At 41.3% G+C, this 27,207-nt stretch overlaps 3 protein-coding genes across 4 annotated transcripts; 1 reads left to right on the forward strand and 2 right to left on the reverse strand.

Moving 5' to 3' along the window:
• Positions 1-232: 232 nt before the first annotated feature.
• Positions 233-14,187, reverse strand: LOC117392263 (E3 ubiquitin-protein ligase UHRF2-like). Of its 2 annotated transcripts, none has more exons than XM_033990304.2 (16): positions 13,868-14,187; positions 9,231-9,533; positions 8,619-8,896; positions 7,934-8,152; positions 5,888-5,997; positions 5,624-5,810; positions 5,379-5,502; positions 4,928-5,035; positions 4,727-4,831; positions 4,331-4,437; positions 3,835-3,997; positions 3,378-3,515; positions 3,056-3,293; positions 2,827-2,975; positions 2,647-2,745; positions 233-2,466 (listed from the first exon to the last, which is right to left on the reverse strand). In XM_033990304.2, exons 1-16 carry the CDS (start codon positions 14,018-14,020, stop codon positions 2,320-2,322), a joined length of 2,628 nt encoding a protein of 875 aa, XP_033846195.1. In that variant the 5' UTR covers positions 14,021-14,187; the 3' UTR covers positions 233-2,319. The 2 variants fall into 2 exon arrangements, with proteins under 2 accessions (XP_033846195.1, XP_055087510.1); XM_055231535.1 differs by having other exon boundaries at positions 288-2,466; positions 2,827-2,960; positions 3,041-3,293; positions 13,868-14,174.
• A 1,582-nt stretch (positions 14,188-15,769) lies between these two features.
• LOC117392094 (uncharacterized protein KIAA2026-like) lies at positions 15,770-24,825 on the forward strand. Its single transcript, XM_033990074.2, has 10 exons — positions 15,770-16,224; positions 16,955-17,603; positions 17,806-18,000; positions 18,081-19,603; positions 19,670-19,728; positions 19,795-19,884; positions 19,973-20,088; positions 20,165-20,358; positions 20,815-22,455; positions 22,548-24,825. Exons 2-10 carry the CDS (start codon positions 16,966-16,968, stop codon positions 24,347-24,349), a joined length of 6,258 nt encoding a protein of 2,085 aa, XP_033845965.1. The 5' UTR covers positions 15,770-16,224; positions 16,955-16,965; the 3' UTR covers positions 24,350-24,825.
• On the reverse strand, positions 24,784-26,693 carry mlana (melan-A). Its single transcript, XM_033989764.2, has 5 exons — positions 26,626-26,693; positions 25,901-25,994; positions 25,716-25,812; positions 25,532-25,636; positions 24,784-25,041 (listed from the first exon to the last, which is right to left on the reverse strand). The coding sequence occupies exons 2-5, from the start codon at positions 25,987-25,989 to the stop codon at positions 24,973-24,975; spliced, it is 360 nt and encodes a 119-aa protein (XP_033845655.1). The 5' UTR covers positions 25,990-25,994; positions 26,626-26,693; the 3' UTR covers positions 24,784-24,972.
• Between the last annotated feature and the right edge of the window lie 514 nt (positions 26,694-27,207).

Here is a 27,207-nt window from a genome sequence, read left to right on the forward strand (position 1 = left end):
GACAAAAGTAACTTGCATAATTGTTTCATTTACACAAAAAGTGAAAGATGAACTCTGTCTGTTTACAGCCTTTGTTCATATGGTGAGTCTCAAAAGTGCCATTTTAATATCTGTAATATGTGGCACTTTGTATTGTTTTCTGATTTGAAATATTAATTTTAAGGTTTTTAAGTTTGTTATTCTCTTGCATAGTGGTACTTTCTGTAATGGTTTAACAAACAAATGGGTGTGTCTCCACATGTCACATTTTATGGTCCCAGTAAAACAGATTATAAAAAATCTGATGATTTGAACCATACATGTAAATAAAATAACACTTTGAACAACAGTTAAGACATTTACTATACAATTTAGGGCCTTAAGGACATAATGTAAATCCCAAAGTCAATTTACAGATGCTCATCTCAAATTTGGGCCAAATACAGATCAACTTCAGTCCTGAACAAAAATATAAAATGCTTTTTTTTGTTTTTGTAATTTTCAGTGTTGATTATAAATATCAGTCATTTAGTTTTTGTAGGGCCCATCAAATCTCAATATATATTTATAATTGAAGTCATACTTGGTCAGAAATGCAAAATGTGAATGGCAATCACAAGGCTTCATCAATCAATGGGAAGAATATGTAAAGGTACAGTTTAATTTGCTATACAAAATTAAAGTCATACAAAAGTAAAGTAATTAAGTGAACGGAGAAGTATATTGAAGTTCATAGCAGAAGAGGAAAAAAGTGAGTAAAACTAATCCGATGCCACATAAAAACACCCCAAAGTCCAAATGTTCCACCAATAAACCTAAGAAATATACAACACATGCACCTGTGAAAATCATGTTTACAAACTCAGCTATGGTCAAATCCTGATAATTATTCAACATTTGACATATTTGATGAGGACTGAAGCTGATTTTACTGTAGTGGATAAACGGCTGTGGTAAAGAACAATGTTCAGAATCCAGAGTTATATTTTTATGATCGACAATGTGAAAACTTTAAGTTCAGCTCATAACTTCCAAAAGTGACAGAAAATGTGCTGAACAAAGACACCTACATGAAAACAGCATAAAGACGTAAGATTAAGAACTTTAAAAATATAGATGACTTTTTCAGAAATGTTTGTGCAATTGAAAACACAGCTCAGAAGCAAAAGTATCTACGAGACATCTGTAAATACGGCAGATTCACTGTAAGCAGAGGACAGGATACAACTAGTAAAAAATGAACAATCTCAACAAGATTTACCAACAAAAGAAGTATGAAAAGTACGCACATCACAGTCGTAAAATAGATGATGGCAAATGATTTAACATTTTGAATGAACAAAAATGAACAGCCCACCAATAAATTATCATCTTTGATTCTAAATATTTCAAACTGAAGAGCTTTAGTTCGTGATTGTGTAAGCACTTTGGGCAGCTTTTGACAGCTACATGTGTGTTTCATATGTTCTAGCTCTCATGACCATGCATTTAATGTACCATACCAACTCTACGGTGATTATTTATCTAGTTACGGGGATGTATTTTCCAATGAAAATATTAATTATAGACTTAAAGAATCAGGAATTTAGATCAGGGTAAAAATGAAGCTTTTAGAAATATGTACAAAATTTACATATTTTATGTCACCTGCTTTTTCATCTAATGGCAACAACAGGAAAAAGGAAACTCCATAAGATAAAAGTATCAACAGAACTGTCCTTGCCTATAGACCATAGACTGTATATATAACGTTACACTTTATACTTTATACAGTCTATGCTATAAACTCTAGGGACAACTAAATGACTGAAGTGGAGCTCCTCAAAATGACATTTTACAGTTTGTCTTTGCAGAATCATTGGTGGTATAATCTAAGGACATGTAGTCTAGAAAAGCGTGTTAAATGTGTGGTACAGTAAATGCAGGTTGGTGTATTTAATCTTTTTGGCAGGTAAGGTGCAAACGGATCCTATTTGTCAATTTCAATATAAAAAGGATTAGTAATAAAACATTTGGTTTAACTGTTCAGATTTACTGTGGTGGGAGTTTTTGTGCGCTCGTAATTATGTGCATTAGATCAGCAGAAGTAGAGTTTTAAAGTGTCCTTTGTAAAAAAAAAATCAGGCTGGTGACGTTAATGGAGACCGTCCATATTAACAGATAAAGTCACTCCCTCATGAGGTTGTCTGTGTATGAATGATTGTATACATAAATGATTTATGTACAATTACAGTCCAAGTACTTCATATATAAGCAAAGCATTTTAGCTGAAGCTTTTAGTAACTGATAGTATACAGGGTCTTATGTAAGGGTTATGTACAAAGTGCTGGTTGATTGACTTTATCGGCCTTTGCTGTAGCCCGGAAAGAATTGATCAAGCAGAGTCTGAAGCGTCTGGTTTTGGGACATGTTATAGTCTTTCCCCAAATCATGACGACAAGCAGGACAAGTGTAGACCTGCGCTCGAAACGATCGCTGCAGGCAGGCCTAGGAAGAGGCAGAGACATTCAGGTCAACAGTAAAGACTCGTGACAACACACTGCTGCATACACACTGCTGCATACTACAGGACTACAGGTGGAAAGTAGCATTATGGTGCAGCCATCTTTTAATGTAACTGCACATTGTCCTTTAAATAAATAAAGTAAGTAAAGTAAGTATACACACCTTACAGACGTTGTGTGAACAGACTGTGGTAATGGGCTGGAAGGCCAACTCTTGACAGCACAAGCACATGAAGGACTGCTCCAGTTTACTCAGAAATTTCTAATTATAAACAAACCAGACACACAATTATTTGTGTTTTAATGCAGATTGTGACATTTAGTGCAGCGGTGATGAACATACTGGTCCTTCTTTGAGATGCTCCATGGCTTCATCCCATAATCTTCTGTTGGCGACGTCATCCTGAATTAACCTTTTCTGCTGTTCGGACAGTTGGAAAGCCTCTTCTACCTTCAGCTGTTTTGAAGGAGGCTCTTCTGATGAAGACAAATCTAATGTAAGACAGGCACAAAAGTCATTAAAGAACTGCACAAGAAACCTATGTGTATAAATTAACTATGAGTGATCCAACCGCCATCTTCTGCCTCCTGCTCATCTCCATTGCTTTGCAATTCATCATCATCCAAACATGCAATCAACTGTTCTTCATCCTCTTCATCATCATCCTCCTGTTTCTTCTTGAAGGAGCGTCGTCTCCTTCCCCGGCCTCTTCCAGAATAGCGTCTGTTGTTTTTCCCGCCCTGACCAGGTCTGGCAATGGCCTCTTTTCGGGTTTTGTTAGCCATGGCTGCCTGGTATCCAGGAGGATACTGGTCAGGAGAACAAAACAGAACAATGTTTTTATTAAGCACAGAACAAAAAATGAGGTGATAAATCAAAGCTTTCGACCGAACCTGCACCGTGAGCCCAAGCTTCTTGCTTCTCTCGAGACCTTCTGGTGTCCATGGGGCGGGCTCCTGGTCGTCGCGTCTTAACAGATACCGCCAGACGAGATAACCACATTTCCCAACTTCAGGCCAGTATTTTACCACCTAATGACAAATGTCACAGTTTAATCCCTGTGGTTCAGTGTTTTAGATCAGCAGTTACTCTGAGGAATATGTCAGTTTTGAAAATATTCTATAATCCAAATATTCTATAATGAAAGTCTTAAATGTTAGTGACTAAAACTCATTTCCAAAGCCATAATTTAATAATTTGAGGAGCTGTTTATTCTGTATTAAAGCCTGTGGGTTTGTGTCTTTGCCAGATACTTTGAAAAATCCAGCAGAAGAACAGTCGTGTTTTATTTCTGTGGCTTTTGGCCGGACATGGCCGGGCCCCCTGATCCCAGGGTTAGTTTGTGTTTACCTTATAAATGCCGTCATATCGGTTTCCTTCTTCAGGAGCGTACTGACTGATGCGTCGACCCTTTGAGCTGCGGACAACTCGCACTGGTTTTCCAGCTCGCCAATTCTTGGACTCTGCCCCGACTTTGTCATCCAAAGGAGCGTCACAGTTTGAGGCCAGAGCCCTGCGCACAAATAAATAACAATTTACAAGAAACACGTTTTACTAAATATTTTATATACTTTAATTTGAAATATAATTTAGTTTGAAATATAAGTAACACAACAGTACTGCCCCTCTCTGACCTGAGTGACCTCTCAGGAGCATTCAGGCTGTGGACCGACTGCTCCAAAATTTGGTTTACCGTTCACACGTGCCCGTTCACACGTGCCCGTTCACACGTGCCCGTTCACACGTGCCCGTTCACACGTGCCCGGTCACACGTGCCCGGTCACACGTGCCCGTTCACACGTGCCCGTTCACACGTGCCCGTTCACACGTGCCCGTTCACACGTACCTGTTCATATGCGTAAGCGTCTGGTCAAAAGAATGCTCCCCGATCCTCTTGTTTCCCGACAGGTCCCGTCCGCCGCTGCCCGTGTACGTGAACTCGTCTCCTCGATCCTGCAGCAGAAGGAAAGTGGAAACTCAATTAGATTTTACTACAGTAACAAAGGCTTTTGTGTAAACCCCAGGGAAACGGAGACGGGTAACGGAGATGAGTCATCCGAGAGTGAGCTTCCCTTAAATATCCTTTAAAAAAAACAAGCTTCCAAATAAACGTTAATTGTAACACTGCACAACTTACATCACTCTTGAAATTGTGTTGTAAAAATAACAAATATGTGATGTTATATTGTATGACAGAGGTTAATAACAAACAGATTTTTTTTTTAATATGAAGTAAACTCACCACTTCATCTTCAAATCCTCCAGCCAGTACCAACGAGTAGGCGCCATCGTGAACGCGCCCGTGGATCCCTCCGACGTGAGGTCTGTGAACGCCTGCTTCACTGACCTGACGAACCACAGAAACAACAGCAGCTGATGATTTTGTTTTCATTTCTAAAACATATATATATATATTTTTACATAGAACTCGAGATCAGCAGACCTGTACTCTGAACTTCCAAGTCGTTCCAACAGGAATTCCAGGCACGGGTCCATAGTGAGTTGGCGGAACAATCGTACACTCCTTAGTTCGCCCCACGCAAGCCATGCCCTGAAATAAAAACAGACACGTTTTGTATAAAAGAAAACAAATCGCTGCTTTAAATAACATCACAATTCCATGTAGTTAATGAAGAGAACGGACATGAGTAAAAACAACTTTGTCCCACTGAAATACGACATTGTTACGGACGACTACAAACCCACGGCTTTAATGACCCTGTGCTTTTCCAAGAAGTACTACCGTGTTTACTCTCACACATTTTTTCTCTAATACTGCATGGAACAATCTTGCAAAATTAAAACAGAGCAGTAGAGTTTCAGAGTTCACTAAAAGCAGCGCTGCGTTAAGACTCTGGTTTTATGTTGCTGTAACTTTGTGCGACGCTTCTCACCTTCCCCCAGTCCCTTTGACTTTCCGTAGTTGCTGAAGGCATTTTCGCTCTCTTCTTGCTGGTTTTCAGTTTTTCCCCTGCTTTTACAACCTCATTTGTGTCGTTCTTACAAGTGGGGCAGTACCTGGAACAAAAATAGGCAAAGAATCTTCTGAAGTTAAGCTGAAAGAACAATAATGGGGGAAAAAAAACCCAAAAAAAACATGCACGTTGTCCGCATCGTTCCCTGTTTAATAGTCTCTTACCAGTCCTCGTCATCGGGGATTGTGGACAGTGGCGGGTTTAAGCAGTAGATATGAAAGGCCATGTTGCACTCGTCACACAGAAGCTGCATGTGAGCGTCCTGCTTCCCACCGCAAACGCAGCAGGAACAGAAGCGGCACTCGGCGTCAGGATCGGCCTTGCAGTGCTTACACTCCGGTCCGCTTTTACCTTGAGTCAGAGGAAAAAAAAATAACTAAAAGGACACGAAGGTTTCACACGAAGCATCGCATCAGGATTAAACCTACGCTTAAACGGTCCATCTGCAGACGAAAGGGCACGAGCACCCGGTTTCTCCACTTGGTAGATTTCATCCAGGAAGTGAACCTTGCAGTCCTCAACGACATCGCCCGGGCCTCTGACAAACCCCACAAAAAACAAGAAAGGGGCAAAACTGTTTATTGAGTTTAGGAAGTTTGCGTCAGACTGGATTTTTGTTTATTTTAAAGTTTTCTGATATTTTTATGGTAATTCTAAATAAACATAATATTTTATTCAACCATCATTATTCAATTTTAGAGCCATTTCTTCCTGTATTTGAGGATTTAAATGTGAGGGTTGTATTTAATGATTTCAATATTGAGTAATAATGTGACTGGTCTGACGTAACACTTCAAACTCCGCCCCCTCGCGTCTCTGTCGGTCTCCAGTCAGAGCTGAAGTCTGTGTCGTCTCAGGCCTCTTCAAATGTACTGGCCGTTGGAGGCAGCACACACTCAGTTATTGACAGTTTAATGCTGCGTTCATGTGAGCTCGGAAAACTTAGAAGATCCGACCTCCAACTCCAAATACAGGCTTTAATTTTAACTCGGGAGTCAAACGCTTACAACCTGAGAGGGCCTTTGTTATATACAAATAAAACATGTAAACCTGCATTTAGCAATTTGACGACCAAACACTCGACTTTACTATCACATTAATTGTTTTTTTTCACATATCTTTCCGATGATTCAGTAAAGACAATGGCCCCGAAGGAGGTTCAATAAACGTCGGGTTTAAGAGTCGGGGTTAATCTCCTCTGAGACAGAACTCAGTTTTGTTTCATGAAGCAGATTTTGAGCAGAGTTAGAAATAGAGATAATAAACTCTGAGTTTAGCAGAGGTTACAAGACTTTAACAATGGATCCCAGAAAAGACGATTCACCACAGCAACAATAAACCAGAGGAGGCGTCCATCTTAGAGGAAGTCATGTGACTGTGGAACGAGCTTTGGACGCATCAGTTTGAAGAGAATTATGTCGGCCTGAGATTACTCGAGGCACACATCAGTTTGTTGCAGCCTTAGATAAAAAAAAAAAAAACATTTAAAATGACTATTTTAATATTTGATTTCAGATTTTAAATTAAATTTAAATTTTTTTATAATTTTTTTTGCTAATCTAAAATGTTGAGAGCTGTGCAGCTCAATGAGTTTTTAAACGTATTCTACATAAATCTAAATTTTTAAGTGAACATAAAGTGTGATATATGGATCTAAAAATTTGCACTTCCCAAAACACTTCAGTGCAGATAATAATGACAGAAGTATTTCAGCAAAATGAGTCTAAATATAAATGAATGCGCTCAGAGCTCTCCCTCAGGAGCAGTGACTGACCAATCAGAGCTCTCCCTCAGGAGCAGTGACTGACCAATCAGAGCTCTCCCTCAGGAGCAGTGACTGACCAATCAGAGCTCTCCCTCAGGAGCAGTGACTGACCAATCAGAGCTCTCCCTCAGGAGCAGTCACTGACCAATCAGAGCTCTCCTTGAGGCTCTAGTTAAACTCTGGGTTAGAGGAATAAAACCTGCTCTGGACCAGGTTCACAGAGCGAGTTACCGCAGAGACTCAGGGTTTAGATTAACTCTCAGTGAAATTCAAAACTGAGTTGAGCTGTTTTCAGGATTAATACTCTGAGTTTGGACTGAACCTGCTTCTTGAATCTGGGCTAGTTAAGTTAATTGTTTCACAGGCTTCTCTCTCTGACACTTTAGGAAGACACATGATTTTGTAGATATCTCAGAGTTTCAAATGAACGCAGCATTAGACCACAAATCTGCAAATGAACCAGTTTGTACTGCGGCCGCAAAAAGTGGCAACAATATTTGCAAAAAAATGTCCAATGGCCCTGGACAAAGTTTGATCAGCTGACAGTGTTTAACCAGTTTGTTTCAATGGGACTAAACACTGCAGCATTAGACAAAGATATTGGAAAATGTGGAAGAAAGATTTGAAAATACAATTTGATATAATTATTAACTGTTAAAACGCGTGAAATGTTTGAGTGTATGCAACAGTAAAACACTTAGGGCTTCACCCAATAAGGATCTTGACTCGCAGCTCTTTGTTTGTTCGAGATGTTTGGTTGAGGGCCTGAATTTCCGCGTCAAACCAGAAGCCCCTCTCCTCTGGAGTCTCCATGTTGTAGTTGACCATCACAATCATGCCTTCTTGAAGCTGATCCCATCGCAGTAAAGTCCGAGCGCGAGGTCGCACATTGCACGGGATCATTTCAACCACACCATTTTCTGGGTAACTTAAGAAATGGAAATAAATGTTAAACAAGTAAATGTTTTACACAAGTGAAATTGATTTTTATAAATCCCTCATGCCCTTACAGACAAAAAGACAGTGACATAAAGCAAAAGGGAAAGTAAAAGTAAGGCAATGCGAAATTGAGATTTTTAGAAATCCAAATTGAATTTCAAGATTTCTAATACCAGGCCTTGAACAGAGACACAATCACTGACAAAACTCAAGGAGGAAGACAACATCCACTCATCCCACACTCCACACTGTCGTATCAGGTTTACAAAGTCCTACATCCATCAACATTAAATATACTTTTTATGTCATTAAATTTTAAAAGACACAGTAGGTAGATACTTATAAAATATTAATCAAATTCACACAGCGGGAGCATCTGTAGTTTTTGTGTCCCATTCTCTCTTTGTCAGACTAAAATAATAAAATAGAAAACCGTGTTGTGATCAGATACTTACTCTTCATATTTAATGTGGTAAATGACGTCCTGCCTGGCCTCTATGACCGGAGAGTCGTTCTGGGAGGTAGTGGCTCCGTTGCTCTCGGTGTTTAAACCATTGTTATTCCTATTAGAGTCAGTGCTTTGGCCTTGGCCCAGCTCAGCCTCCAGCTTTCCGTTAGTCCTTTTTGAGGGCCGGCCCACCTTTGGTTTGGCAGGAGCAAGTGTCACATTTTCAATACAAGCTTCAAACCAAGCGCCGATGCTGATGTCTCTGCAGTCCACCAGTTCATTAATCTGAGAAAACAAGAACATGCTACTTGAAGCTTGAAAACCAAAATAAGAATAGATGTATTATTTCATGCAGTGGCTCGTACGCTAACAGGTGTAAGACCAACCATTAAGGGCTTGAATGATTATGCTAAATACGAGTCAGACACAGTTCAGACATAGTGCAGCTCATTAGACCGAGCCGACAAACCGAAGCTCTAAACAATCGGTGTGTTAGCTCCTCTCTTCAGACAGATATAAGGCAGTGTCCAAATCTGACCTTTACTCCTACAACTTCTTGTCCAGTTGACACATTTGTATTTTTCTTTCACCCTTTTCATCCTCCAGCCCTACATCTTACCTTATAACATCCAATCCCTGCATTAATGAGCATGCAGCGGCTGGAGGAGGGCGGCTGCTGGTCCTGCGCCGGGTCTGATTTAAATCCATTTTTGGTACTTCCTTGCTCGCTCGTGTTTGGTTTGACGTCTCCATTATTGTCCTCACTGGTTTTCAGAGCGATGGCACTGGCTGAGGCTGCGATGTCCCCCAGAGAGTTCTTGACATCGGGGCTGTCTGCAGTGTCAGACTGTGTCCGGATCAGGAGCTGGACGATGTCATTTAGACCGACGTTGTAGTCAAACAATGTCTGGCCATCTTCCATCTACAAGAAAGAATAAACGTTTATTACTGCATTGAGTCAACAACAATTTACGTGCACACCGAGCTGTTCTTTGGTTAAACAGCTCGTTAGGGTATTTTTTTATACTAACTGAACAGTGTAGCAGCTTTCAAACTAAGAGAAGGCCAACCTTATTTTTGCCTTTTCAGTTAATGACCCACATTTTGACATGTAGAAAGGTGCAGATTTTATTGTTTATCGTCATATCATCGAGCCCTCATCACACAACAAATCCACACGAGCATGTTCTCGACTGAAAAGGGTGAAGCTAAAAAGAACATTTGATTTAAACAAAAAGAGCAGCTTCGTGAAAGAAATGATCAGGTTACTATGGCAACCCAAAGAGACCCCTCCTTCTCAGCTCCTATAAACCACAAAAAACATAATCATCAACGCAACACATACAGCCGCAAACCTCTGTGTAACAAACACAGCAGTCCACTGTGCAGCTACAGTGCACTGAAAAACACACCTCCTGATCGTTTTGCATTTGAAGCTGCCTCCAGCTCATTGTGCTGCGGATCCAAGTATGGCCACCGCTCACACTTCTCTAATTTGTTATTTGACAGCGGGAAGCAGAGCTGGTGAAGCTGTGCGGTGGTGGAGGAGCGGCGCGACTCACACAGAATAAAGAACAAATAACCAAAAAGCCAAAGCACCATATTAATGTAACACGATCACCAGACAAAGCCTCAGGCGTCTTCACATAGTTAAACATTCATCAAACAATCACACAATATATGATGAGTCTGCATCAGTCCAAGGGCCACAACATGAGGCACAATCAAACAGAGCTGAGACGAGCTGTTACGACTTCACTGTCATCGAGCTAAAAGCACGATGACAGTGAAGTCGTAACGACACAGGGAGCTGCTAACTTGTTGAATGGGGATCTTGCAGATAAGGATAAGAATAGAATAAATCCTGTTTGTTTATATTAGTGTCAAATTATATGTGGATGTGCGACGTGAACATGAGAGACATTTAATATCAAACTTGAACATCAAAATACCAAAATAAGATCAGTGAGTGAACACGCTTCTCTTAGAGTCAAAAGGCGCAGCAAGCCAGAGGAAGAAATGAGACGCCATTTTGAAAAGGAATTTGCCTTACTCCTCCTAGTCTAAACTACAAGGCTGAACGCTCCATTACGTGCATAAGCGCACCAGTTACTCAGCTTGTTTGCCACAGATTTAGTTAAAAGTGTTATCACAGAAATCCCACTAATATTCCAAAGAGATAAAACCGTACTAAGAATATAAGATAAGAGCCAAGCAACTGCCCCAGGGGTCTGAACACAATTTAACTGGCTGTAAGTTTAGAATACAACACTATGTGGATCAACAAGAAAAGGGAAAAAAAGAAACCCAATCTGTGGGGATTTAGTCAGATCAAGATCCTGTTTAAAGACACGTTATGCCTAAACAAACTTTACCCACACACTCCCTTTTCTCGTGCGCTCAAGACTTGAGTGAAAATGTCTGAAAACAGTTTTCACCACTGCCCCCCCATCCCCTCCCCCTTCTCTGTACTTAAGTTATCATGGCTTAAAAGATTCCGACTCGGGGTCAGACACGTAGAGTTCAGACATGTCACGCAGACGTTTTTTCAACAATAAAAACACGTAAAAGAAAATCTGCGCTCTACAGTGAAATTCCAGCATGAACTCTGCCCCTTGAAAAAGCGAATCTATTGCAATAAAAAGGTCAATGCTAATTCTATTGACCTTATTCGGCCCCACCCACTTTTCCTGTAAATGCAACTAAACCGCTCTTTCTTTGTAGCAGCACTTTGGAAAATCCCCTTCTTTTCAATGTAGAACTTGAGAAAAGTTTGGGCGCTAAAATATTTTATAAAGTAGTTTGGTTTGTGTCAAATGTTCATTGTTTATGTGCAACAAATCGACACTGCGCCGATTCTCTGAGAAGCTTTAAAACGGCTCTGTAGTCCGTACAGAGCTTATTTGCTGTTAAGATCGGCAGCTCCAGACAAAATAATTAAACTCAAATGACGACGGCAGCGCCCACGACAACTTCTGGAATAAGGTGAATACCAATCACCAAAAACATTTCCATTATAAAAAGAAAAGTTTTATCCTTAATGAATGAAATGCAAAATATTTGTAATTCAGGTTACCATTGGGAAAGTGGTTTAGTTAGTAGCCACAGACTGTATAAAGACGTGGACTGAATCAGAGCGACGTCATCCACAGCGTTCAGCTCCAAATGAAGCTCATCGAGGCAAACAGTTATAGCGGCTAATTCGGAGACGAGTTCCATATTTGTAAATTGCGATTGTGAATATCATAGCAACCAAAGAGCCAATCAGGAGCGAGACTGTTGAAGGTAACGCCCCTTCCCGCACACGACGCTGGTTGAGCAGAGAGTGCACGCTTAGCAACGCTGTCAATCAAACCTGTTGCTAACGCTAACAGGAGCGACCTCGGGGAAAGAAGGACCTGATTTGTCTGTTATTAATGTTCATATCTTGATTTACAGACACAATAATGAAATAAAAACCCCAGGATCATGTAGAGGGTTAATACGAACATTTAAGACCAGAATGACGAGTCTGACAGCAGCAGAGACAGAGAGAGGACAGTTTTTCAATAGAAAGATGATGGAGCAGGAAGTGCGCCCATGACCACTTCCTGTTTGGAGGTTAGCTATGTCCATTTATATAAAAAAGTCTATGTTAGTAGCACATTTACAGACAAAAAAAATAACATAAATATATCACCATTAACCTTTTGTTCTGTGTAAACAATTTATTTATCTAAAACGCGTTAGTAATCGAAATGGGGGAATATCGACTTCCGTTTCAAAACTGCAGAACCCCATTCGCAGCGACACAACGACAAAACTGTAAGAAAAAAGAAGCTACGGTACTTTGGCCACATCATCACGGTCCAAAATCTCTGCATCCATATTCTGGAAGTGGACATAGACGGCAAAAAGCAAGAGGCAGACGGACCAAAGATACCCAAGACGGAAACAAAGCATCTACGAGGAAGTGCACAGCTTTGAGGAAGCAGGTCTAATGATGCCCAACGCTCAGAAATGACATGGGAAAAGGCAAACACGCTGCGTTTTTATTGTTAAAAAATGGCTATGTGACAATATGTATGATCCTGGGTCTTAGTTTTTTATATAATTCCATGTAAGTACAGGGGACGTGGGTGGGGATTGGGGTCTCAAATCCAAAGCAATGAAAGAAATTACCTAAAAATGAATCTATTAACATACAACTTTGAGGAAGCTACTGACGAGGGAACATGTCTCCTTTCATTTCATCCTTTGGCCTGCAGTCGATATCAATGCTTTAATGTAACCTGTAATGTTCGCCTTTATTGTGGGTATCAAAAATGCAGATTATATTTCTTTAAAGTAAACTGTCGTCGTAGCCTCGTTAATAAATGTGTTAAGATTTAGGATCAGACACAAACTGTTAATTAGACCAAATATCTTGCCCACTTCCCTTATTTCAAATGGCAAAAGACGAAGTTTAAATCTGTCTTAAGGGAGGAGCTATTGTCTCCAGTTCCAGCCTTTAATGGCCCTCCTATTGTCCTCTTTTGTTTCTTTTCTTTGGCTCTGTGACAGATGACGTCTAAGGCCTCCATTCTTGTATTCCCTCACAAAAATAGCTTTTTTTTAAACTCTCCTCTCAAACCATTTCTTTTCTCCGTCTCAGATCTGAACCTCTCTCTGTTCAAAAGGAGCGGTTAGAGTCTTTGAGACGGAGGTGTACATCAGACTGGGGTCCCGAGCTGCTCTCACGGCGGTGTTCTCTCACATTCTCTTATTTCAGACGCTTTATTGCTTTATTATTTAAGACACGTGGGGTTTAACCTTCACATTAGGCCATCATAACATGTCAAAACAACAACAGGCTGAAATATATTCAAACCCGGCTGCAGCTCAGACTAGAGGGATAGATTTTGAGTCACTAAGAAGGAGCTGGGACAAAGGAAACAGTGGGATTTGTGTAAAGTGAGTGTGATTAAAGCTGTGGCCTTCAGTTCTCCTCTCTCTTAATGTAAACAAACATATGACGCAGTAACTTGTTGCACAGGCTTCATACAAAGCTCCATCCTCATAAATACATGGATCCTGTGCACTCATCTGTCCAAACTGTGGTGCATTTCTCTCTGGAGCAGTCCGGGCTCTTGCGCAACAACCATTTGAGAATTCCTTTGAAAACAGGAAGCTCGCGCGGGTCAAACGTTGGAAACATCAGACTGTGTCCCTGTGTTTTTCTCTTAAACACTGACACAGGATCAAACTGTGAGACCAGTGAGAGCCCCCGGGTCTTACCTGCTTCCCCCGGTAGAACAGTCGCTGTTGATGCGGGGACACGTTGAAGATATCTTGAATTTTTAACCGTAACAACTCAATTTTGGTCAATCGAGAAAGATCCTCCACGGTCCGCGTCTCTTTTCCGTCTATTGTCCGAACCTGGATCCACATAATGGCGCGAATTCAGCTCAAAAATGAAGATCGGGACCGTTATTAAATGCACGCAGTTTGTGGTTTTCAGAGGTGCACAAATATACACAAATATTCACACATCCATTTGGCTTTCTCTGCAGAGCTGCTGCTTCTCGTCCATGAGGTCGCGGCGCCAACCAAGTCTCGCGATATTACAGTTAAAGGCAGTGGGCAGTGGGCTTGGTGCTGATGGAGGCATTATCCCAGGAACAACAACACTGTGCCATAACAATACAATAAATAAGTCACGTATGAGCTCAATAAATACACAAACATATCACAAAATTACAATAAGAACAGGCCGAGCAGTTTGTCATAAAGGTACAGAGGAGTCCAAGCTGTGGCCCGGGGCCCAAATGAGGTCCTCAAACCAATGTTTATTAAAAATAAAAGTGCATTACATTTTATATAGCACATTTCAAGAAACTCAAAGTGATCATAGGCAGTAATATTAATGCTAATGTAAATAATTATACCACTATAAACCCATTAACATCACATTTCATTGTGATGAAGACATAAAAATGTAATGTATGCTCCAAGCTCATTAAATGTGTTCTGTCAAAACTAGGCATAAATGCACCCATCTGAATGATCCACTGTATTGGCTTCTAGTCTTTAGTCCTCTGCTTGTTTCAAAATGATTTTCCTTGGTGAATGTTTGGACACCCCTGGCATAGACCTTTCAGAATCCTAGACATCTAGTTTACATATGGATTGTACACAATTATCTGCTGCATTTTCCTGAAGAAAAACAATTCCATTCAAATAAAACCAGATTAAATTCTTGTTTTGTTCTGTAGGCTGCTGTTGGGTCATGATGTTAAATGTGTTATAGGAGCTAATAAGGCGCCATAGCTTCAATATTTCACAAGAGTGAAGTAGTTTAAATGAGGCTAACATCGCTGCTGTGGTGCCTTTTATAGATTATAAACAGTGAAGGCAAAAATGAGGACTAAAATGAAGAATAGCCACTGTCTGGAGAATGAGGACACAAACATCATGGCATCCAATAGCAGGATTAAAAATGAATGTATTACTTTGCCTGCATAAACGTAAATGGAAAAACACATTATGGACCAAACAGAATGCTTGCAATACATTTACTACTGTAAAAAACAAAACAAAACTATTACTGTTGAGGGGTGTGCCACCGGCTCGTCTCCATGGAGATGTAGTCTGCTGCTTTGTCTGTAATGTTCCACAAAATGACACTTAAACTTTGTTGCATTTATGATGTGGTTTGGTAAAGACATGAATTCTTACTGTGGCTTGCCTCTCCACAGCTTAACTGGCAGATGGTGTCATTTATCTCCATGGCAATAATCAGATAGAAGCTGTCATACTGTGGAACATTGCTGCTAAGCAGGTGCCTCATGCACCAGAAAAATAACAAAGTGCAGCTTTAGACTTAAAGCTTAGGGTCCACAGCTCACTCACGATAGGGGGCGCTGTATAGTCCCGTGTGTACAGTACCAGGACGCCCCCTTGTGGCACATTAACATAAACGATACACGGGTCCAAACAGGCAAACTGTCGGCCTGTCCTAACTGCAGCTGTGTACGTTGGCTGAATATTTGTTCATGTTAGAATGCTGTTTTTTTCGAAGGTTCGCAACTTAAAAACACAGAAACACTACAAGAGAAAAAAGTTAGAAAGTAGAAAGCGACAGAACCGAGAAAAAGGAAGAGGGAGAAAAATAAAAGACCCCCATTTGGAGACATCACTGCGCATGCGCAGCTCGGTCCTGTCTGAACATGGAGACGCCACGGCGCATGCGCAGCTCGGTCTGTCTGAATAATGGCTCTGGGCTTTAAGAACAAACCTCTATGTTAAGGAAATGAACACTGCTTCACACTGTTGGCACCAAATAAAACAGTCAAAGTAAAACTTGTCTTGTTTTCGGCAGTTAAAGTGGCTGTGTTAAAGCTAACTGTTAGCCGCACAATGCCTCGGACGCTCATTCACTCTTCTTCTGTTTTTCTCTCAAATCTTTGCCGAGATGAGATTTCTGCGCAGGATTTTGTCTGCTGGACTTGGACCTTTTGCTGCCACATTTTATTCGCCATGGCAGTGTCTGGGGGCCCCAGACCCACACATTAGCATGCTAACACGGCTAGCTAGCTGCTGTGGATGCTAATCTGCTAAAGAACAGGATACTGTCTAAAGAAGCAGACAACAAGGTGAGAAGATGTAAACTAAACTGTCCCTCTGTCAAACTGTTAAATTGTCCCTCTGTCAAACTGTCCCTCTGTTAAACTGTTCAACTGTCCCTCTGTCAAACTGTTAAATTGTCCCTCTGTCAAACTGTCCCTCTGTTAAACTGTCAAACTGTCCCTCTGTCAAACTGTTAAATTGTCCCTCTGTCAAACTGTCCCTCTGTTAAACTGTTCAACTGTCCCTGTGTCAAACTATTAAACTGTCCCTCTGTTAAACTGTCCCTCTGTCAAACTGTCCCTTTGTCAAACTATTAAACTGTCCCTCTGTCAAACTGTTAAACTGTCCCCCTGTCAAACTGTCCCACTGTTAAACTGTCCCTCTGTCAAACTGTTAAACTGTCCCTCTGTCAAACTGTCCCTCTGTTAAACTGTCAAACTGTCCCTCTGTCAAACTGTCCCTCTGTCAAACTGTCCCTCTGTCAAACTGTCCCTCTGTCTGTGAGACTCTTCTATATGAGAGATTTTCAGTTTACATTGGCTAAATACAACATGTTTTTTTGGCCTAAATCTAAAGATAACAGATATTTTCATTTGGAGAAAAGCTTGGACTTGTTAGATCTTCATCATTTTTTTTTTGTTATTTTGTACTAGCCAACTCAAACTTTCAAAATGTGACGTGAACTCAGCGTTTAATATTAATTATACCAGTCTTTGACACTGAAACACATCTGATTAAAGCTCTTTGCTTCTTCAGGTGCCTAAAACATGGATCAATCCTCAGTGACAGATGAAATATCTGCTGACAGTACTGACCAAGCTCAAGCTCTGGACATTTCAAACCCCAAATGGACCACAAGTGTCCTCCCTGAAGATCACAGTGATGGGAGCCACGGAGCTGAGACTTTACACTGTCATGATGACAGTGGAGGTGTTTTTACTGAGGACGACCACTTTGCACTCAGCAACGACGGCATGTCCGAGTTCTCAAATAGTGACATCTCGCTGCCAGAAGTCTGTATTTCTTCAAACACCAATTCTGTTAAAGAAGAAATTAACTATGAGGTCCAGCAAGCCTATAGAATATTCAGTGAATTCCTCACAGAGAAACACAAAGTCATGACCAGCCCATTCTGGAATCCAACAGTAAATCAGGACGAGGAAACACAATGTGGCTCAGGAGGGGTCTGTAACAGGTACCCGGTTAATGTCAGACAGTCCATGTGCCTACACAGAATGGAAGAAAAGTTTATCCATCAAGAATATGAGACCATTACAGAGTTTGTCGCGGACTTCAGACTAATGTTGGAGAACTGTTATCGCTACCATGGCGTTGATCATTGGCTGTCGAAACAGGCACAGAAATTGGAAATAATGCTAGAGCAAAAGTTAACACTACTTTCCAGGTCAGTAATAATCAGTTGTATTTTAGTGTTTCTTAACTTAAAATAATCTGGTTGAACAGTACATTGTTGACGTAAATAAAAACACCATAATAATCAAAATAATCTCATAAAACAATGCTAGATTTTCTAATGGAAAACATACAAAATCTTTATTTTAATGTTGTGATTCATATTATGGAAATCATACTTTTCTAATGCTCAGGAAATTGCGTGAAAAAACAACTCTTGTTGTGACGTCAAAAGGACGGTTTGGTGTTGGAGAGGAACCAGCGTCCTCATCGTCCACGAGGCGGAGACACACTCGGAGTATAAAAACACTGACAGTCGGTGGACATGAGTCTATTATGGTACAAACTTTGAGGGTGGAAGAGCAGCAAAGGGCCAGGGAAGAGAAAAAGTGGGTCATTACTGCAAATATATAGTTGTGAGCGCAATCTTGCATTACTAGAAAATGAATGTATATTTTCCTCTTCACAGACAGCGTGAACTTGAGAAGAAAGAGGCAGAAGAAATATCAGCCAAAGAGATGGATGAGTGGGAGCAGAACTTGTTGTCTCAGGCTTTCCCTCACAATGTGGAGACACTTTGGGAGCTGCCAGCGATTGGACACTTTCTCTGTTTGGCTCAGAGTGCACTTAACCTCCCGGAGATCGTCTTTTTTGAGCTGGAGCGGTGTCTCCTGATGCCTCGCTGCAGCATTCTCTTGTCCAAAATTATGTCTTCCTTGCTTTGTCAACCACAGAGGAGGTCCACTTTGCACCGTCGCCCAGTTCTGCCATACAGACGCTGGGAGTCCGAGCTCAGGCAAAGGGTTAGGACTTGGTTTCAGTCTGTGGGTTCGTCTCATGATCAGACGGCTCGCGCTGAGCACCTTGGTTTGTGCCATCAGTTTTTTAGTGTCCTTGGAAAAAGCAGCCCTTTGGAGGCTAAAGCCTTTCACATGCTGCCCTTTTACCAGCGTGTTTGGCTTCTCAAGGGCTTGTGTGACCATGTGTATGAAACACAGAGGGATATACAAATGGCTGTTCTGGCCCAGCCCATTCATGAATGTAGGGAGTCCATTTTGGGTTATGACAGCAAAGAGAATGCCTATATACACTTTCCACACTTTTGTGGAGCAGATCTGAGGATTTACCGTCAAAGTCCCAGTGCACCCCCAAACTTTCCCTTTCCTTCAGTTTTGGTGGAAAAGGTTGAATTACTGCACAGATTAGAGGAAGAGATGCCTTCTGTCACTAAAAGCAGTAGTGACGTTTATAGGGACAGTTTTGATGATAAAACAGTTAAAGAGGAACTGTACAAAACATATAAAGTAGAAACTATTGAATCAGATGTGGACAGATGCCGTTCTTGGCGACCAAAACCAAGGGAGCACATTCAAATATCAAACGACGAAGACTCTGGTGATGAATGTAAAGTGGAGCCACACACTAACTCTTCACCAATTAAAGGACTTATTAGAAAACACATTTTAACAGAGGAAAAATCTGAGTTTGATCTTAAATCTAAAAGACTAAAGAATGAAATGGGCAGTTTGTGTCCATTACAAAGAAGTGAGTCCACGCACAAGCTTTGTCTCAGTGATGAGGAACACTGCTATACAGGAAGGTCACCCACAGGCTCCGTAACCGGGTCCCCATTACGAAAACTAAGTATTGAAACAAGTGCTGTACTAGGAGACCAAAGACAACGTTGCTGTAAAAACAGAAACAGTCCTGTGAAGATTGAGCCGTGTCAAAGCTGCTGTGGATCCTCAGAGCTCCACAGAACGCAGATGTCCACAGAACACACTCGAACGTTTTGTGAGAAGGACGTGAATGACAAAATCTCGACAAAGAACAAAAAGTGGAGAAAAAAGAAGGAACGAGAACTGCTTTCACGCGTAAAACCTGAGCAGAGGCAGCCAGTAGACAGGAGGCGCTGTCGTGCTAAAACTCCCAAGCCTTCAGAGTCAAACACTGCTATCAAGAGGAAAAACAAGAAGAGAAAACGCGCAGAAAGTGGGTGAAGCATGTTTTTGTTGTTGTTAGAATTCGATTATTTCATTGTGTAATATTTTGTGGCAGGTAAAGCTCCTACTCTCTCCAAGAAAATAAACGAGCCACATCCTGGACCATCTTTTAAGGTAAACGATTATTAAAATATCGTACAAATGTGCATGTTTGTTTGTATTTTATTTGTCCATTTGTAGTTGATATGCACCAACCTCGATGATTTACGAGAGTTAATTAATAAGACCGAGGATGAGCTTGACGATCTAGAGAGCACAAAGAGGAAAATGGTAGGTGTTTTTTTTGTTTTTTTGTTTCCTATTGTGTAGGTATTGTGCAACGAGTAAAGTCACAGATGTATTTAAATGTCATACGCAGAGTCTGTGGTACGGCAGACGAGAATCAGTCAAAGATCTTCACAGCACATTGATCAGATTACTGAATGAGCTCACTCCCTGGGAACCGAAACTAATCAAAGCACATCAACGAAACAGGTATAAAGATAATGTCATTTATAGCTCATTTTAATCTCCACTGGTTTTATGTTTATGCTTCTTTCATTTAATTCAGGCTACGTTTAAAGAAGGAATTTGAGGTCTTCAGAAGTCATCCAGATTATAGCAACTTTGTGCGTGAGGAGTCCATGTCTTCTTCTTCATCATCGTCATCATCAGATAATGAAGGAGAACTGGGTTTGCTGTTTGAACAATGCCATCAATCAGGACATGTAGATCCAGAACACGTACTTCCCCGGGGACTTGGAGGTAACGCTGATCCTGTTACAACCAGAGGCTTGGGAACAAAGACACACTCACACATTATGTTTGACTCATGGGGCTCAAACTGTCTTTTATTTAAGTATTTAATTTATTTATTCACATCACTCTATAGAGACGTGCTTGCTTCATAGGGGGCCAAAAGTCTGGCGCCCATGAGGTAAATCCTTTAATATCAGTGAATAATTATGGTTACGGTTAGGATCAGGCTCCAGAAAATGAATGTAATGTCCCAAAAGCACCAAACCCAACAGCATGTGTGTGTGTGAATTAATAGATCTAATTTGATTTGAGAATGTGGACGGACAGAAATTAACAATTCTAATGTACTTTTTATAATACATACTTTTTACAACTATTTCCTTTTTAAAATCTCCCTTTGATCCTCCTGCGATTTTTGGTCGTTTGAATGAGTTGATTTATCAAGTCTTTTCACTCTTTCAGGAACTGTAAAGGATTTGTCCACTGAGCCGTCTGCAGATGTTCCTGTGACTCACAAAAGTCATAATTGCCCAAAGCAGCTTCTGTCTGGCAACTTGGATTACTCCCTTAAGAATACAAATAGATCTGAGCTAAATCATCAATCCAGTGATTCCTTCTCTTCTCAGAAACAAACCATTCCATTGTCAAAACCGAGTGTCCTCCATTCTGTAAGTGGACAACCCAAAAGCTACACACCCATCCCGACCCTACTGGCCAAAAGTGTTGGGAACAAAGTGACTTTAATGAAACAGCCGGCTGATCATCTAGAAATCGACAGTAAAGGAACTGTGGTCTCCACTGGAGACACCAATCTGTCCAAGTTGAACTGTTCATCTGGTCCTCCGCAGAATTCTTCACAAAAACAAGTCTCTTACACTGTTCATAAAGAACAGAATCCTCTTGTTGGCACCTCCAGCTCAAATCTGAAATGTAAAGAAATGGAACCACAGCAAGTTGTATTTCTGAATCCGAATATCCTCCACAGTACAGATAAAGAAGTGACTTTATCACAGCAGCAGTCTAAAGACATCATTTCAAGTGAAATAGATTCTACGTTATGCACATCTACCAATGTGGCTGGTTTTACCATTCCTGAAAGTGGAACCCTTGTTCAGCAAGTGCCTCCCTCAAAAAATACTGGACTGACAGAGGCCAGTGTTTGTTCCAGTAATATTCACAGTTTCTTCAGGTCACAACCGAGTGCAATTAGTAATGCAAGGTCCAAAGTGACACAGCATTGTGATGTTCAGCCTAGTGCACCTCAGTGTTCCCTTCATGATATCACTGCTCCTTTGAGTATTTCAAAGTCTACAGACTCTAAACAAGAACTGAAGACTGTGTGTATCAGAGAATCACAGTCAATCCTTGTCACAACCAGAGGAGGCAACACAGGGATTGTCAAAGTACAAAAATCTACAGATCACACTGTTGGTTTTTCCAAAGGTCCAGTCATAACAATTTCACCTCAGTTCCAAGCCTTACTTGTTTCCAAAACGTCCTCTGTTTTTTCTCCTAATACTGGTCAGTCTGGCTCAGTATCAACAGCAAGTACTGGGCCAACAGTCCAAACAGGTCCTGAAACACCCAGTGTCTCCCTCAATCAAGAAGTGAGCAAGTATTCAAGTACTACAAAGACTCAAGGACTCACTGGTTCAAGTGTCTACACATCCACATCAAACTGTGGCAAAACTGCAGTGTCATGTCCTCTGACTGTGGTGAAAAATGCCAACCCAGCACTCAGTAACTTTATTACACCCCCCAGTCTGACAGCAGCAGAGCTCATCAACCAGCCTCGTCTCAATCAAACACATGCAGATAATGGATCACATGTTGCCAAATTCATTTTAATCAGCCCGCCTTCTGCCCAGGATGTCAAAGTTTCTTGCACCAAAACACTTCCCACTTCGTCCATGTTTCTAAACCAGCAAACCACTACAGCAAAGTCACCTCTGATCCCTGTACAATGTGCCAACACGAAGCAGCCTACGGTAGGAGCAACACAAGCCATGACTTCATCAGCTTCATCCTCTCCACTGGGTGTCCAGACGAGCTCTGTCAACTCTGTCTCCGTCCCCAAGGACAAGGGTTCTTTTCTATTTTCAGGTGTGTATTTTTTTATTTCATTTTGTACATTTTGACAAACAAACTCATGGCATTAAAAAGGAATGTAACATTTCTTATATTTAATTCTACAGGAACCTCTACAGATCCTGTCAAGTTCCCGTGCGTGATTGCCACCACCATCCCACAGAACACACAATCATCAACCAAATGCTGCGATACAAAAGAAGTAGTAACAACTACAGCACAAACTGTCTTCACAAATTCAAATGGAATTTCCACTTCTCCTGCTCCTGCCACATCACGTTCAAGCTTAAAGCACCTGGGCTTTTCTTCCATAACTGTGAATTCTCAACCAAGAAATGTAACTTGTCCTAGCACCAAGTCTTTGTCAGCAGATATTTCTAAGAACTTAATGTGGTCCAGCAACTCAAAAGTTCATCCCACAACATCGCAAACCACCCCAAGTCCAATCTCAGCTCTGAGCCTAAAACACAAGCCTCTAAAAAACCTGTCTGTGTCAAATGCAACTGGACATTTCGACAAAACCTCTTTATCGCCACCACTTTGTTTCCCTAGACCTGAAGATTCTTCTGACATGCCCAGATCGACTGAAGTCCCTGATATTGCCAAAGGTTTATTAACTAAACCTACAACTACGTCATCACAAACATCTCTTACAAACTCAGTCCAAAGGCAAATAGTTATCAACACTTCAACGCGCCTAGCAGGCGGGACACGTATTGTTCTAAATAATGCTCATTTTGTGGTCCCACCCCAAGGTTTAGGTCCAGGCAGCCACGTTCTTGTCATTTCAGGTCATGCACCACAAGTGCCTGGTTCAAGTGTTAAAACAGAAGAGACTGTACCACTTCAAGGAGTAAACAAAGGCCAGGTGCTGCTCCAGCCCTCAGCCAGGCTGCCTGGTTTACCAGCTATTAGATCTTCTTATGTAGCATGCACACCAGCTGTTTCCTGCGCAGGACAAGCTCCTAGTCCCATAATCACAGCACCCAGAATACACAGCCCAAACAATGCAGTGGTAGTTAATCAAATTGACACAGCAGCAAATTCTCCATTTTTGCAGACTGCTAACACTGGAAGACCAACAGAAGGAGCCTCCATAGTGTCCACTTTTCCAAGTCTACTGCCCGTGGTTTCCTCTGTGTTGACCAGTGCGTCTGCTGTCGGCTCATCCTTCAGATCTGAATGTTTGACGACCTCTACGGCTTCAGTGGGCCTCTCTTTGCCCAATTTACCACCACCGGTATTATCATCTGCTGTTTTTATCCAACCGATTAAAACCGATCCTGCACATCTGCTCAGAGCTGCGTCCACTCCGTGCTCACAGGGTTTGCCGTCTCCCGCTCAGATGAATAAAGGTCTGTCCATATCCGTAGCTTCACCAGTCCCATCCCAGCATCAAACCATAAGAGTTGCATCCATTTCTAGCTCTACGTCGACTGCTTTAATGCACATGGGACTCGGCAGCTTAGCAGTTAAAAAACAAGAACATACAGCGGCACATCCAGTCTCAACGATTGCACAAACTCACAGCGTCCCACCAGCTGCGAGCCCAGGGACACGGACGCTGCCATGTTCTGGAGGGAATGTGAAAGGTGAATCGAACAGCGGCACATGTGACACTGCAGCTCGCTCACTCCCTCACAGGAAAAGTCCCACTCACTGTCCTGTCATTGTGACCAATCCGGCAATGGAAAAGCACTTAGAGCAGACTTCATTCTTAGAGATGCACTGTCCCGTAACGTCGGAGCTGCTGATTAGCCCTGATGCCTCTGTTTTGAGTTCAGGTCAGTGCAAGGCCACGTCCACTTTGCCAGAAACGCCATCTGGACTCTTGATTTCAGCTGCTGCACTTCAGACTGAGGATTTGCCGTCACAACCTTCACAGATGGACTCTAAATTTGACAATTAAATGATCTGCTGATGCACCTTATACTTACCAGGAGTGCCACGCTTTCTGCTTTCAATTTTTATAGGTCAGCAAAGTACAAACGTCAGTGGACTGATGTGAACGACGGCGGACTGGAGACTGTGTTTTATACTGCGTTTAATGTAGCTTTTGGAATTGAATGTTAAGACTTTTTGTGATTATTTTAAGGCCACAATTCCTGTACATTTTAATCATGATCACACTGTCCTTCGTGGTCCTTAATCGTAGATCAGACACGCTGCTTCAGATTTGTAGATCTTCTAATGTACATTGTTCCTCTATTTACTGTGAGACACTTCATAGATTGAAACAGTCAGGTCAGTTTGTACTACAATGCAATTAAATGGTTTCATTTATTTATTTTATTATATGTATTTTAGGAATATTTGGTACATTTTCATTGGACAAAGGCGAAATGGAAATGTGCATCAAAATAAAACACTGCTACTGTCTCTAAAGGTGGAACCGGTTTTTGTTATTTATAGAATAACACAATAAACACGTTAATGGATGTATTGGCATGCTGGCTCTATTTGTTCAACTTTTAAATGTGCTGACAACTAATTAATGCAGTCTTTTCAAAATGTCCTTAAGCAAGAAGTGGTTCAAGGCGAGTACGGAGGAGGCAGCGGTCCAGACGAGATCTTTTCATACGCAGGAGGAGCATTTGGAACCTGGGGAAAAGTCAGAAGCACATTTGCGTTAATAGAGCTCTTTAAGTCCAAGAGAATATAGGTTTTTTTATTCGGGTTAAATAGGCAACTTATTCAGAAGAGTATCGAGTTTCTATAAATGTTTTAATATTGATTAGTAATGGAATTTTGACAACTTTAGGCTATTTAAATCCATATTATACTTAAAAAAGATGATTTAATTGGCTTGGATGGCTGAGGAATTGCACTGAATTATAAAATACAAAAGAAAAGCAGGGATCACTGTTGAAACTCCACGATGGGCCCGATCTGTTTGCTGCAGTCCAGTGCCTCATAACGGGCTGGTCCTGTTTTGAACCTGCTGCGGACAATAAGCTCTTTTGTTACATCACACTCACATGTCTGTGCTGTGCTCGGAGCCTTAGGCCTGTGCTCAAAAGCTGCCAAGGGAAGTGCAACGATTATAAAATGAAGTGGAGTTTTTAAGCGAAGATACGGGACCAGATCTCACCACATTCCTGAAGCTCCCAAAGTCAGTGAGGCCCATCTTGTTCTCCCCCGACGCTCCTGGTTCCGAGTACGCTCTGGTAAAACCTGGAGATCCTGATCTTGTGCCCTGTCGTCGAAGAAGTTTAATGATAACCACAAACCGTGAAGCAATCGTGAATCTGTCGAGTATTAAATTGCAATCTTACTCCAAGTATTTTGTAGCCGTTCCTCTTTTTAAAGTACCAGCATCCCAGAAGAAGAAGAGCAGCCAAGATGATGACCAGCAGAGCGATGCCTACAGCCCTGATCGAGACAATATCATCAAAAAAAATAAAAAAAATCAGAACGACAGACAGACAAACATCCACTCAGCGCAATAAAACAGACGTACTCCTCAGCTCGGACGAATCCTCCTCTGCCACTGGCAAAATAGATGTTGAAATCTCCACGAGGCATCCCGTCCGTGCGGTTACACCTCATCAAGTCTGGAAAAGAGAATCACAACATCACAGCAACATTTCAAAACATTTACAGTCCTGCTCAGTGCTGTCGAGGTTAAATTAATGAGTGAAATCACACGAGCGCAGGGATCTTTTACATCTGTATCACTTTGTACACTTCAAACTGCACCAGGACTATAATTTGACAAAACTAAAACCAGCTATGGGCCTGTAAAAATCAAGATTAAACACTGAATTTAATAATAACTTTGCATTTGTAGCTCCGTCTGTTACAGTAGACTTACAAAAGATGGTGGACAATGTTTAAATCCAGGCTCAAACTGTCCTTTAATATGAATTTTCTGATGATTCTTTACGTTTTGATTTGTTGTATTGTGATGTTAATGTCTTTCTTATTCTGTTAAACTCTTATTTTATGGTCAAATCGTGCAGTACAGATAAACTTTTCCTTGCCTAGATAGTTTATAGTGAGGTTTTAGCAGATCTGTTTGTGATATTCTGCACCTAAAAAGTCTGAAAATTGCCTCACACTAAAACTCTGCAGCTTTACAGATCAAATATTAAGTCCTGTCTGCAGCTTGGAAACACCTGACGTCCTGATTTTTACATTTGTGCACAGTAGTGACTTAAAAATGGACAAAAGTGAAGGTCTTACCAGCAGAAAGCAGCTCGTTCACAGATGTGGAGAGTCGGTGCAGGTCCAGGACGCTCTGTGCAGGTCCACTGTTCATCTGCGTCTGGAGAACGGGCTCACGCTCCTCATGACCGTCACGGGTTTGGGGCTCATGGTTAAACCCATTGAAGCAGTGTAATGAGCGTGAAACCCCCGGGGGCCCTGGACCTGGAGCCGAGGGCCACACGTGGGTCTGCGGGGGTCAGCTGCTCCTCCGCCGTGACTGTCTCTGTGTGAACTGATCAATCAAAACAGATCGATCATTTAATCAAAACGGATTTTACAAGATTTCATGGGCCCTGCAGAATCATAAATCAAACATGTAGGTTAAAAACTTTAGTTCTGTAATGATTTTCACTATTTCTCTCACCAGTTTTTCTAATCTGTGACATATTTCTTCAATAATGTGGTTAATACCTCTCAGATTTTCATTTCTGTAAGAGAATATTTGTGCATAATCAAATATATCCATGCTTTTCATTCATAATAATACTGTGAACATTTCAATTTACTTTCCCCAGTCAAACATACTCAGGTCTACAAACATAAAACTCCATTTTATGA

This window comes from Periophthalmus magnuspinnatus, chromosome 23 (assembly GCF_009829125.3).
Source record: "Periophthalmus magnuspinnatus isolate fPerMag1 chromosome 23, fPerMag1.2.pri, whole genome shotgun sequence".
NCBI lineage: Eukaryota > Metazoa > Chordata > Actinopteri > Gobiiformes > Gobiidae > Periophthalmus > Periophthalmus magnuspinnatus.